The sequence below is a fragment of the Abramis brama genome (assembly GCF_963993115.1).
Source record: "Abramis brama genome assembly, chromosome: 25".
NCBI classification, from domain to species: Eukaryota; Metazoa; Chordata; class Actinopteri; order Cypriniformes; family Leuciscidae; genus Abramis; species Abramis brama.
Genome location: NC_139987.1, coordinates 25,443,817 through 25,455,991, shown reverse-complemented (window position 1 = coordinate 25,455,991; position 12,175 = coordinate 25,443,817). Strand labels below are relative to the sequence as shown.

Below are 12,175 nucleotides of genomic sequence, written 5' to 3'. Positions count from 1 at the left end.
ATGTTTTAGCATATTGTTAGTATGTTGCTAACATGTTTTAACACATTATGTCATTTTAACATGTTGCTAGCATGATTTAACACATTGTTAGCATGTTTTAGCATTTTGCTTGCATGATTAGCATGTTGTTAGCACATTGCTATTATGTTTTAGCATATTGTTAGTATGTTGCTAACATGTTTTAACACATTATGTCATTTTAACATGTTGCTAGCATGATTTAACACATTGTTAGCATGTTTTAGCATTTTGCTTGCATGATTTAACACTTTGCTAAGATGACGTAGCATTTTGCTAGAATGAATTAGCAGGTTTTAACACATTGCTAACATGAATTATCATGTTGCTAATGTTTAAAATGTGTGTTTAAAATAATTAAAAATCTTTACAATACAAAACACAAATAAATAAATAACTTTGAAGGACTAAAAACACATGGTTAAAAATATAAACAGTCTTTTTAAAAGATAGAATAGCTATACTATACTATACTATACTATACTATACTATACTATACTAATACTATACTACTGCTTTCCACAGTAATTCAACAGTTGTTCGACAGGTGTCAGTGTGCGCGAGACCACAGGGTGGATCACGGACAGTATGGCAGCGATGAAGCCGCTGTGTTATCGCGAGATTTGAATCTCTGGTCGTCATTTGAAAGATGGCTGCTGAGGCGCGATCTGTGACCGAGAGAGACACAGCAGACGGGTGAGAACCAATTAAAACACACTTTATTCAACGAAAACACTGATATTGTGTAATTAAACACATGAACAGATCCATAGTGCATCTCTGTGATATTAATATCGCTTTTTTAACGCATAAACACCACAACAACACTCGAGTCAAGTGTGAGAATGAATTGATGGTGTTTTCACGATGTATTTATTTGAGATGTGTCCCCTGTGATCTTTAATTTGACGTTTATATAATGAACATTCTAATAGTTTTTACTGTAAATAAACATTATATTACCTTATTTACCCTAAAGTTCCTTGCCAAAACAAAATATTCGTTAATCTGACTGAGTTTCATCCTCTGTTGTGATTTGTATGCTGTCATTCATTAGAGCTGTATAGTAAACATGTGCTGATGTTCAACTGTATAATAAATGATATATATATATGTCAGTGGTGTTGATATGTAAATGTGGGCTGTGATGTGTGAATGAGCTCGTGGTTATGATTATGACCCCCTTAAATAATAAGTTGCTGATCAGTTCTGGCAGTTTTTATATCTCATAACTCCTACATGTGTGTGTTTTTGCAGCGATTCTTCATTTGGAGATCTGAACACAAACATGGAGACTGAGTCTTCCAGTGGGAAAGATACAATGGTATTGTGTTTGACCCATGAGGAATTGTACTTTATGCATCTAACACGCATTACTTCTCTTATTGTGTATGATTTTCGCTATTTCACATATTGTTTATCTTCTTAACTGCTATTTCTGTATTTATATACTATTATAGTATTTATTAATATTTTGAATTAGCCTTTATTTTTTATATTTTTAGTTTTCATTTAAATTTTAGTTTTAGCAATTGTTTATTTGCTTTAGTCATTTTTATTTTATATTATGTTTATTATCTATCTATCTATATATATATATATATATATATATATATATATATATATATATATACAGTACCAGTCAAAAGTTTGGAAACACTACTATTTTTAATGCTTTTGCAAGAAGTCTCTTATGCTCATCAAGCCTGCAGTTAAAAAAACAAAACAAAAAACAGTAATATTATGAAATATTATTAAATAATGGTTCTCTTTTTTAATATACTTTAAAATGTAATTTATTTTTGTGATGCAAAGCTGAATTTTCATCAGCAAGTACTCCAGTCTTTGGTGTCTTATGATCCTTCAGAAATCATTCTAATATGATAATTTGATGCTCAGTTATTATCAATGATGGAAACAGTTGTGCTGTTTAATATATTTTTTTGGAATACTTTTTTCAGGATTCATTGATGAGTAAAACGTTAACAGCATTTATTCATAAAAACAGCATTTATTCAAAATAAAAACATTTCTAACAATATAAATCGTTACCATCACCTTTTATCAATTTAACGCATTCTTGTTGAATTAAAGTACTAATTTCTTTTAAAAAAAAATAGTTATTGTTCCCAAACTTTTGAACGGTAGTGTATATTGTTACAAAAGATTTCTATTCTAAATAAATACAGTTCTTTTTAACTTTTTATTCATCAAATAATCCTGAAAAAAGTATCTCAGGTTATAAAAAAATATTAAGCAGCACAACTGTTTCCAACATTGATCATAAATCATCATATTAGAATGATTTCTGAAGGATCATAAGACACCAAAGACTGGAGTACTTGCTGATGAAAATTCAGCTTTGCATCACAAAAATAAATTACATTTTAAAGTATATTAAAAAAGAGAACCATTATTTTAAATTGTAATAATATTTCATAATATTACTGTTTTGTTTTTTTTTTGTTTTTTTTAACTGCAGGCTTGATGAGCATAAGAGACTTCTTTCAAAAGCATTAAAAATAGTAATGTTTCCAAACTTTTGACTGGTACTGTATATATATATATGTGTGTGTGTGTATATGTAGCTTTAATTAATTTCAGTTTTATTAATTTTAGTACTTAACAAACTTATTTAATTTAAGCTAGTTAAACATGTTTTTTTTAAGTTAAAGTTTATCTAATTATATATATTTTATTTATTTTATTTCAGCTTTATTTCAATTACTGATTTTTTTAAATAGTTTTCGTTTTATTGATCAATAACACCACTGCTTATTCTTTTATTGAAATCAATTCCCCATGGATAATTAAGTATAACATTTTGTATTTAAAAGTCCTAATACCTCATTGAATATTGAAATGTCAAGTCACCTTTATTTCTATCGTGCTTTATACAATACAGATTGTTTCAAAGTAGATTTACAGTAATAAAAAGAAAAAATAATGATTCATTGATGCAAACAGAATTCAATTCAGCTCTGCTGTAAAGCAGCTCTAAAAAGACAATAGTGTCATTATTCAGCTGAAGTCAGTTCAGTGTTGATTCATTTCGGTTCAATAACTGTGTAAACTACATCAGTTTTGAAATGAGTTCAGTTCAGCTATAACCATTACAGAAGTCAAATGGCTAAAGAATGCTGTTTCAGGGTGACTTTCAAGCAGGTTTTCAGTACAACATAAGATTGTGTGTGTTTGGGTCCTCAGGACACGGCCGGGGACAGTTCTGAGGCGGCGGACACACAGACGGGCTCTGGAGACGATGAGAGCGGCCGTCAGCTGGGGGAAGTGGAGCTGCAGTGTGCGCTGTGCATGAAGTGGTTTACAGCAGACACGTTCAGCATTGACACGGCGTGCGTTGCTCTCTTATTATCTGAGATGGACGGGTGTCCCACATGCATGCACTTACACTGTCCGTTTTCTCATTCCTGCAGAACTTGCCTGCCGTTCATGACCAATTATGTGTTTCACTGCAATGTGTGTCACCACAGTGGGAACACATACTTTTTGAGGAAACAAGCAAGTGAGTGGATCTGTTTGATTTGTTGAATTAGTGATCACTGTTGCATTCTGCTGTTTGAATCGGTACTAGGGATGTTCTGATCAGGATCTTTCATGGCCGAATCCAATTTTTTACAGGAAAATGGGCCGATTCTGATACCGGTTGCTAATTTTTATTTTTATTTTACTGATTTATTTGCTCTATTACAAGCTAAACTTAAACAAAAAATCTCTGTAGCCATTTGAAATGAGAGGCAACTACTGCGTTTTAATCACAATCCAAACAAAGATTCTACAAACATGTAGTATGAGCAGTTGTTTTTGATTTAAATTAAATTGTATAATTTATTTATATATATAATATATGTGTATGAAGAGTTCAGATGCAAAAGCCTCTAAGTGCCATCTGAAATTTTCTTCTAGAATGATCATTTTTATCAAGCTCGTATATTTAAGTTCAATAATTTCACTTAAATGGCAACGCAAATTACCTATTAATTGTCATTTAAGTGAAATTACTGAACTATACAAGCTTTATAAAAATTATCATTCTAGAAGAAAATTTCAGATGGCACTTAGAGGCTTTTGCATCTGAACTCTTCATGTATATATATATTGATTTCAATAAAAGAATTTAATATGATATTATTTATCTATTTATTTATTTATTATATTATATATATTTATCCATATCTATATCTATATATATCTATATATATCTATATCTATCTATCTATCTATATATATATATATATATATATATATATATATATAATCTTGGGTTTTGCTCTACACAAAGCAGCACTGCGCTTATAAACACTACTTTATATGGAGGAAATAGAAAATGCCATTGAAACTATTCTGAAGACAGTCAGTTCCCTTCATATAAATCCTCACCCCAATTCAATATTTATATTTTTCTTCCTCTATTTCGAGTGTCGCGAACAGTCTTCTGGTGCGCCTGTGCTCTCCTTTCCTCTCTGTGTCCCATCTCTGTATAAACAATACTGTAAACAGGATGTTAACACAGGCCAGTTTACAATATTACTTTGTAATATTTCCACACAAATGACATTTTGGGAAATAATTGCAATGCGTGTCCAAGTGTCCAAGTCCAGAACAGAGATCGGACACACACAAAAAAAGATGGCTGGTCGACCGGTGCATCTCTAATTGTTACATAGGTAGTGTGCAGTGAAGCACATCAGTATTACATTCCTACATTTTTAATTGTGGAATGGTTTTATATCCACAGATCTGAAGGAGATGTGTCTCACCGCTTTGGCAAATCTGACATGGAGGTCCAGAACTCAAGAGGAGCATCCCAAAACAATGTTCTCTAAAGATAAGGTACACTTTCAGCTGAAGTTGACTGATTGTAGTGCCATGTTTTTCATATTGTGGTTTCAGTGGTGTTGTTTGGTTTCTTGTAAAGGACATCATTCCTTTCATTGACAAATACTGGGAGTGTATGACGACCCGTCAGAGGCCTGGCAAACTGACATGGCCAAATAATATTGTCAAGACTATGGTGAGTAATTGAGATGTTTGAGAGATTCTCTTGATTCTTCATTTTTTTTTTATGTCTGTAATGTGGATTGTAGAGTTTTATAAAGGTTGACTTGTGTTGTTTGGACTTAAGATTAAAGAGCGTGATGTTTTCCTGGTGAAAGAACATCCCGACCCCGGCAGCAAAGACCCTGAAGAGGACTATCCCAAATTTGGTTTGCTTGATCAGGTGCGACTCATAACACTTTTTAAAGTGTTTTCTTACTGTATAGACAGAGTGGTTATTATTATCAGTGTTGCTACGCAGTTCAGAAAAGTATGGAATTTGATTTGAGTAATTTCTAGGTCTGAATAACTATGGGGAAAAAGGAAAACCGAATATGGAAAATATTTGTGTTTCACAACTTTTGCCCCCCTTCAGTTTTCTAAAATATAAAATTAAGAATTTCTAAAAAATAAATGTATCATTCAATAGCAAAAGTTTAGCGATCGTTGAATACAACTGAATGAATTCAAAGCAAAGGTTTTCATTAAGCCGTGTCCTAACTACACGCGACACGACGCGTAATAAAAGGTTCTTTTCCATGTTAATCAGAGTGTTTGTCCTAACGAGCCGCGACGGCGACACGCGACGATTCTATTTTAGAAATGGTTTCTATTTTTCTGCGACGACGTGCTGGAACAACAAACACAAAGTGTGGCGATGATAATCTCAGGTACTGTTTATGTGCTTTATTTAATGTTAAAAGCGTGTAATATGACTTTGAATATCATTTAGTGCTCCAGCTTTGTAGCTGTAAAAGCAACAATGGATAATTCACCTCAGATCTTGAAATTAAACAAATGGAAACAAGAACGTTCAAACTGTGAACAAACAAGTGTATTATTTGACAAAGATTGTTTTAGTAACTCAGCCTATGTATTTTTAATAATGTTTAAATGGTGTAATATTTGTGAATTTGATTATGTAGCACTTATCCATTTTCTTGTGAGACTCCACCCACACGCTGTTCTGATTGGCTGTGGGTTTTGATTGATTTGACGCATCTCGCAGTCGCGTCGCGTCGCTGGAATCTTATGGCATCGTGTCTGGTTAGGACACGGTGTTACGCAAATCTGTTTGTCTTTAATATAAGCAAGTCTCTTTTGAACTTCACTAAATTAATGCGCATGTGCCACTCAAACCAGAAACCGATAAAAGGGCAAACGATCATCTAAATCAGACTGTACTTTGCTGTTGAAATGTGTCAAACCACATTTACAGGATCAAACCGATGTGTCAGAGGTAAATTTAAGCAATTAATAAAGCGTTTTAGGTTCTTCATCATTTAAGTGCATGTTATCACTTTGAGAAAACCAATGATATTCCAAAAATAATGCATAAAAATAATTCTGTATGAACCATTTACGTTAAATATGGTCTGAAAATTTTACAAATAGGTTTGAAAATTAGAATTTTCCATCTATTTTACACTTAAATAGCTTAATAATAGCTTATAGCTTATTTATCTTGGAAACGGGAGCCAATTATTTGTTTTATTTGTCAAATTTGAATTCAACACATCAATATACATAACAAAAATAGTACATTTTATCTCCGAAACAGATGATTACTAAGAAATTGTAGACCAGTGTTATAAATGAAGGGGATGCATTGCATTGCATTGTGGGATACAGTATTTGGGGGGACAAAAAAACGGATTTCATACAGAATGCATATTGTATACTAACATATTTTACAATATAGTTTTCTGTTTTACTAACCTTAAAACTACTTAAATAATTTGAGTTTGTTATATGTTCTGTATTTGGTTTTATTCAGGATCTGGGCAATATTGGGCCGTCGTATGACAACCAGAAGCAGGTGACAACCATCACAGGCGCTGGAGGGTTGAACGGTAAGACAGAATGCTCTAAACTCTAGAAATTGTTAAAGTTGCATATTTAATTCTGAATGCTGATGGAGTTCCTTTAAAGCTGTGCGTTGTATTCCAGGTGGATCAAGTTTTTCAGGTGAATATGGATCGTTTTTGGTGTGGCTTTTGAAATCGGAGGCTGGTGTTTGGTTTGGTGCTCCTGTAACTTCCCCTCGCTTTGCATTGATCTTTTCCCTCTTGATTGACTTGCTTGCTCCTTTTGGCCACGTCTCCTCAATCTGCAGCCTGATGTCGGCACTATTCATGTTTCTGTGTGCTTGTGCCCCCTCTCTTCCCTGTTAGACAACGAAAATCTAACCGTCATGTCTTTTGGCACATATCAATGGACTGTCACTGAAACATATTGCTTTCACACTTTATCGTTGTGTTTGTCAAACGCTGACCATTAGATTGAACTCAATCCCTGATCAACACTCAGCTGGGCTGCTCTGTTTGTAAACTGCTGCAAGCATTTAGGTTTGGGCTTTAAAGGTGCTGTATGTAAGCTTTTCACTGTTCTAAAGCATAAAAATACCATATGTTTGCAGATATTTAGGAAACATGCTGAGTTCACATACTGGTTTCTCTGGAAAACACTTCCACAGCCAGTTATTTTACTTGGAAATGTCCGTTCCGTGTTGGAATGTCTGTTATGGTTTTGGTCTGTGCGAAACCGCACGTTTACCCAATAGTATTTCGCCACCACAGGTTGCCAGTTGGTGGAAAACACAGCATATTGCAGTCATGGAAGCCAATGAACAAACTGGGTCAGGGATCCGACCTAAAATGCCTCCGCACCCATCTAAAAATCTCTATGAATTGGAGCATATTAAAACGCGATATCAACTTATCATAAATCAACTCAGCAACTTACAGTCTCCTCGCCTCCTTGTCAATTGCGCTCATTCCTGTTGCGTGTCCCCAATCTGGCAACCCGCGTGAGCGTCGATTCTGAGCAGGAGGGGGCGGGGGAAACAACTCTCTCCAATATTTTGAATTTGGACCCATTTCAACCGCTAGCTGTCAATCTCACATACTGCACCTTTAAGTTAGCTTTGGATGATCAGAGCATGTGAATCAGGCTGAGGTTGATTCTGCTTCATCAGTTTTTAAATCGAGACTCTGGTATGGATCTGTCACAGGTGGGCTTCCTCCAGCGGCCACAGGAAAAGGCAGAGGAGCCAAACGCAAACAACAGCAGCAACAAGATGGAGCCGCAACTGGAACGGCCAAGAGAACCCGCAGGTACGACAACAAGCACATCTTAAAGGATTAGTTCACTTCAGAATTAAAATTTCCTGATAATTTACTCACCCCAATGTCATCCAAGATGTTCATGTCTTTCTTTCTTCAGTCGAAAAGAAATTAAGGTTGAGAACATTCCAGGATTTTTCTCCATTTAGAGGACTTTAATGTGTTGAAGCAGGACCAAATTGCAGTTTCAATTAGGGATGCAACGATACCATTTTTTCAGAATCGATCCGATCCGATACCAAAAATTAAGAGTATCGGCCGATACCGATCCGTACCGATACCAGCGCAGTTTTTTTTTTTAATCAAGTAGAATTTCTATAACTCTGTGTTGAACTGATAAGAAGAACTGAAAAAAAGAAAAACAACAACAACAAAAAATATATGATCATAATCTGACATAAATGCTTTTATAAACTAGGTTAGTGGATAATTCAGCAGTAAAATTTAGTCTAGAAAAATCACGAGTGCACAATAATTGTATAAAATCTGAACATTTTGTGAAAAAAAAAATGTTTAGTGGGGAACAAATTGGAGACAATAAGTGTAACACTAAATAAAAAAAATAAAACTTTACACATTGCTCTTTGTATTGTTGTAAAATACATTCATGAAAAACAAGATAAAAATCTAAAATAGCAATTATTTTATATATAGCCTACTATAAAATTGAGACATTTTTTAAATGTATAGCACAGCTGTTTAATGAGGTAGCAACATAATAGATAGGACAGAACAAGAACAGCTATTAATAATCTTTCATTTCGTCACTGAAAGGCTCCAATACAGTGCGGCACACAGCGCTTATGCACATCCCGAGCGCAGAATGATGCGCTTGAAGCAACATGAGTCACAGCGCGCAGCGCGTCGAGTCCGCATTGAAAAGTTTAAAGCACAAAGAAAAGACATATTGATGCGTAGTGTATTATACAGTATCTATCTATGCAATAGTCTATTCAGCATTTTCTTTTAACAGTTTTAAATTTCAGTTACTGTGTGTGAAGAACAAATAGTGCTCTGACTTTACTCCAGTGTTGTGATCTAACAGACACCCGGTATAAAGTAACATGATTAAGGTACAGCAATAAAGTCCAGCAAGATAAAGTTGTTTTATGCGAAACCATAGACCTTTATCTACAGATCAAGTATAATAATAGTAACATTGAATCATCTTGGAGAGAGTTTCATCGTGTTAACTGTCGTAACCGAACGCGACGCGCTGTTTGAATGCTGAATGGAGAATGATTGACAGCAGCTGAGGGAAACGTTTATGTGATCTTGAATTTAACGACTTAAATATTAATTTCTATCTCACATTATACTATATAATGGCTTCAGAACACTTATAATATTGTGCACGAAAACTTATGGTGCTTTATAATGTTTGTGTGCCTTTTGTGGGGCTTAACAATAACACTGAATAGTATACGCACAATATCGGATTTGGATCGGCCTCGTCTGACCGATACCCGATCCGCCAAAAATGGCAGTATCGGATCGGTGCATCCCTAGTTTCAATGCAGCTTCAAAGGCTCTACTCGATGCCAGACGAGGAATAAGTGTCTTACCTAGCCAAACCATCGCTTATTTTCTAAAAAAAATAAACATTTATATATTTTAACCACAAATGCTTGTCTTGCACGTCCACGACTTCACGCATTACGTAATCACGCTGGAAAGGTCAGGCGGTAACCTGACGTAGGCGGAAACTCTCATTTTCTCCTTCAACTTCAGAATCGTCCGACATCGTTGTTTTACCTTTTATTTATATATTTTTTTAATGTAAATGGCATTTGACTTTAGTCTTTGCACGTTCGCTTTGTAAACACTAGGTCGCTACTTCCCCCTACGTCCCACTTGACCTTTCAACGTGATTACGTAATGTGTGGCGCATCACAGCTGGTGCAAGACGAGCATTTGTGGTTAAAAAGTATATAAATGTATATATTTTTTTAGAAAATGGCAGATGGTTTAGCTAGATAAGACACTTTCCTCGGCTGGGATCGTGTAGAGCTCTTTGAAGCTGCACTGAAACTGCAATTTGGACCTTCAACCTGTTGATAACCGTTGAAGTCCTCTATATGGAGAAAAATCCTGGAATATTTCCTTCAAAAACCTTAATTTCTTTTTCGACTGAAGAAAGAAAGACATGAACATCTTGGATGAAGTGGGGGTGAGTAAATTATCAGGAAATTTTAATTCTGAAGTGAGCTAATCCTTTAAAGTCGACATGAAATGAAAATTCACCTGTTTTGTAAATGCAAAAAAATCCTGATCGGAGCAAAACATTACTCTGTTTTAGTGACCCGCTGTTCTCAGCGCAGCGCCTGCCACCTCATGGTTACCCTCTTGAGCACCCCTTCAACAAGGACGGGTATCGCTACATCCTCGCCGAGCCGGATCCTCACGCTCCTGACCCGGAGAAACTGGAGCTGGACTGCTGGGCCGGGAAGCCCATCCCTGGAGACCTGTACCGCGCGTGTCTGTATGAGCGAGTGCTGCTGGCGCTGCATGACAGAGGTACATGTGACATCCAGGGCTGCGTTTCCCAAAAGCATCGTTATACTGGGTACACACCAAAAGATAATCGGGCTGATTTTGGGCCGATTTCCCCCCTTCCGACAATCCTAGCTATGTCCCGATTATCTTGATGGTTCAACAGATTATCTTATCAGATTTTCCCTTGGTGTGAGGTGTGTTAAGAGTGTCCGAACCTGATCGGAAGAATGTCGGAGTCGCCCCGATCATGAATCGTAAATAAATCCTGATGTGTGGGGGGAACTCCGAGGACAAACACACACACGCTCTGGAGATTATCACGTGAAACAAAACAATATCCAATCAGAAAGCGAGATGATGGAAGTCATTCTCACACACACACACTTGCAGGAAGCTGAGTGTTAAGGGTTCAGTGAGGTTCTATAGAGGGATTAAATAACTTTTTCTAAAGAGACAATAAATCCAATAAAGAATAAATAAAGACAATAAAGAATGAATATATTTCTGTATAAAAGGTTATATATAATGGTGGGTGCAATGGTTTTTTTTCACGTGAATTTTCTGTGAAAATCATTCCAAACACTATCATCGCAATTTCTTCCTGCATATCGTCCGCCATGCTTATTCTGAAGTCTCGCGAGATTTTGCGAGATGTCCTGTGTTCACAGTCGAGACTCTGGTTGAAAATCTGTTTGTGTGTGTGGTGTGCTGTGTTTGTCACATCATGGCACACCACACACACTATAGGAGCAAAACGCTTAAATCTAGGATTTTTTGTCCTCATGTTTGTGGTCTATCACATTTTGAAAATCTTATAAGATGTAAAAAGTCTTTTGGTGTGTACCCAGCATTAGGCAACTATGTTCGCAAGTTCTGTCGTTATCACCATAGTTACACGAGTCTGTTTCCCGAAACCATCGTTCTAATGAACATTTGCAAACAGCATCGCAAACTTGTGTGTTTGGAGCGACCTGTGGTTAGAAGCAGAGTTTCTTGTTTGTATGACATGTGGACTCAATAAATCCTTATCTTGAGAAAAACAAGCAAACTGGCATTCAGTACAACCTGTGTCTTTTATTTAGAATACATACAAATGTCATTTACGTCTTTTAGTTTGTCAAGAGATTTAAAGTGTGGTTTTTAAAGAGTGCGCATGTGCGAATGTGCTCTGCTATGTAAGAACGAGCCTATGATTGAATCTGGAAATAAAGCAAAGTAACTGAGCAAAATAAGAAATAGTCCTCAGATGCCATGTCTGTAATTTATATCAAAACATTTGCGTTAATTCAATCTCAAACAGAACTACTAAAAGTAGTTATTACTCCAACACCTGCATGACGTCATTAACCAGCGTGGTTAAACGACCACTTTGCGACAATATGATTTCGGGAAACAGTCGTGACTAGCTAGTTGATTTCTTCAACGATGCATTAACCATCTAAATCTTTACTATAGTAGTGAAGCAGTGAGTTACGTCGTTG

At 35.7% G+C, this 12,175-nt stretch overlaps 1 protein-coding gene across 2 annotated transcripts in view; it reads left to right on the top strand.

Annotated features, from left to right (window-relative positions):
- The first annotated feature begins 628 nt into the window (after positions 1-628).
- ash2l (ash2 like, histone lysine methyltransferase complex subunit) overlaps positions 629-12,175 on the top strand; it is an 18,492-nt gene continuing 6,945 nt past the window's right edge. The window contains exons 1-11 of one of the 2 annotated variants that reach the window (XM_084105061.1): positions 629-714; positions 1,276-1,342; positions 3,226-3,371; positions 3,453-3,541; positions 4,775-4,869; positions 4,955-5,050; positions 5,162-5,257; positions 6,851-6,926; positions 7,024-7,041; positions 8,087-8,189; positions 10,498-10,715. In XM_084105061.1, the coding sequence (XP_083961187.1) occupies positions 668-714; positions 1,276-1,342; positions 3,226-3,371; positions 3,453-3,541; positions 4,775-4,869; positions 4,955-5,050; positions 5,162-5,257; positions 6,851-6,926; positions 7,024-7,041; positions 8,087-8,189; positions 10,498-10,715 (1,051 nt within the window). In that variant the 5' untranslated portion in view covers positions 629-667. Of the gene's footprint in view, positions 715-1,275; positions 1,343-3,225; positions 3,372-3,452; positions 3,542-4,774; positions 4,870-4,954; positions 5,051-5,161; positions 5,258-6,850; positions 6,927-7,005; positions 7,042-8,086; positions 8,190-10,497; positions 10,716-12,175 lie in introns of both variants that reach the window. The other variant, XM_084105060.1, reaches the window with a different exon arrangement.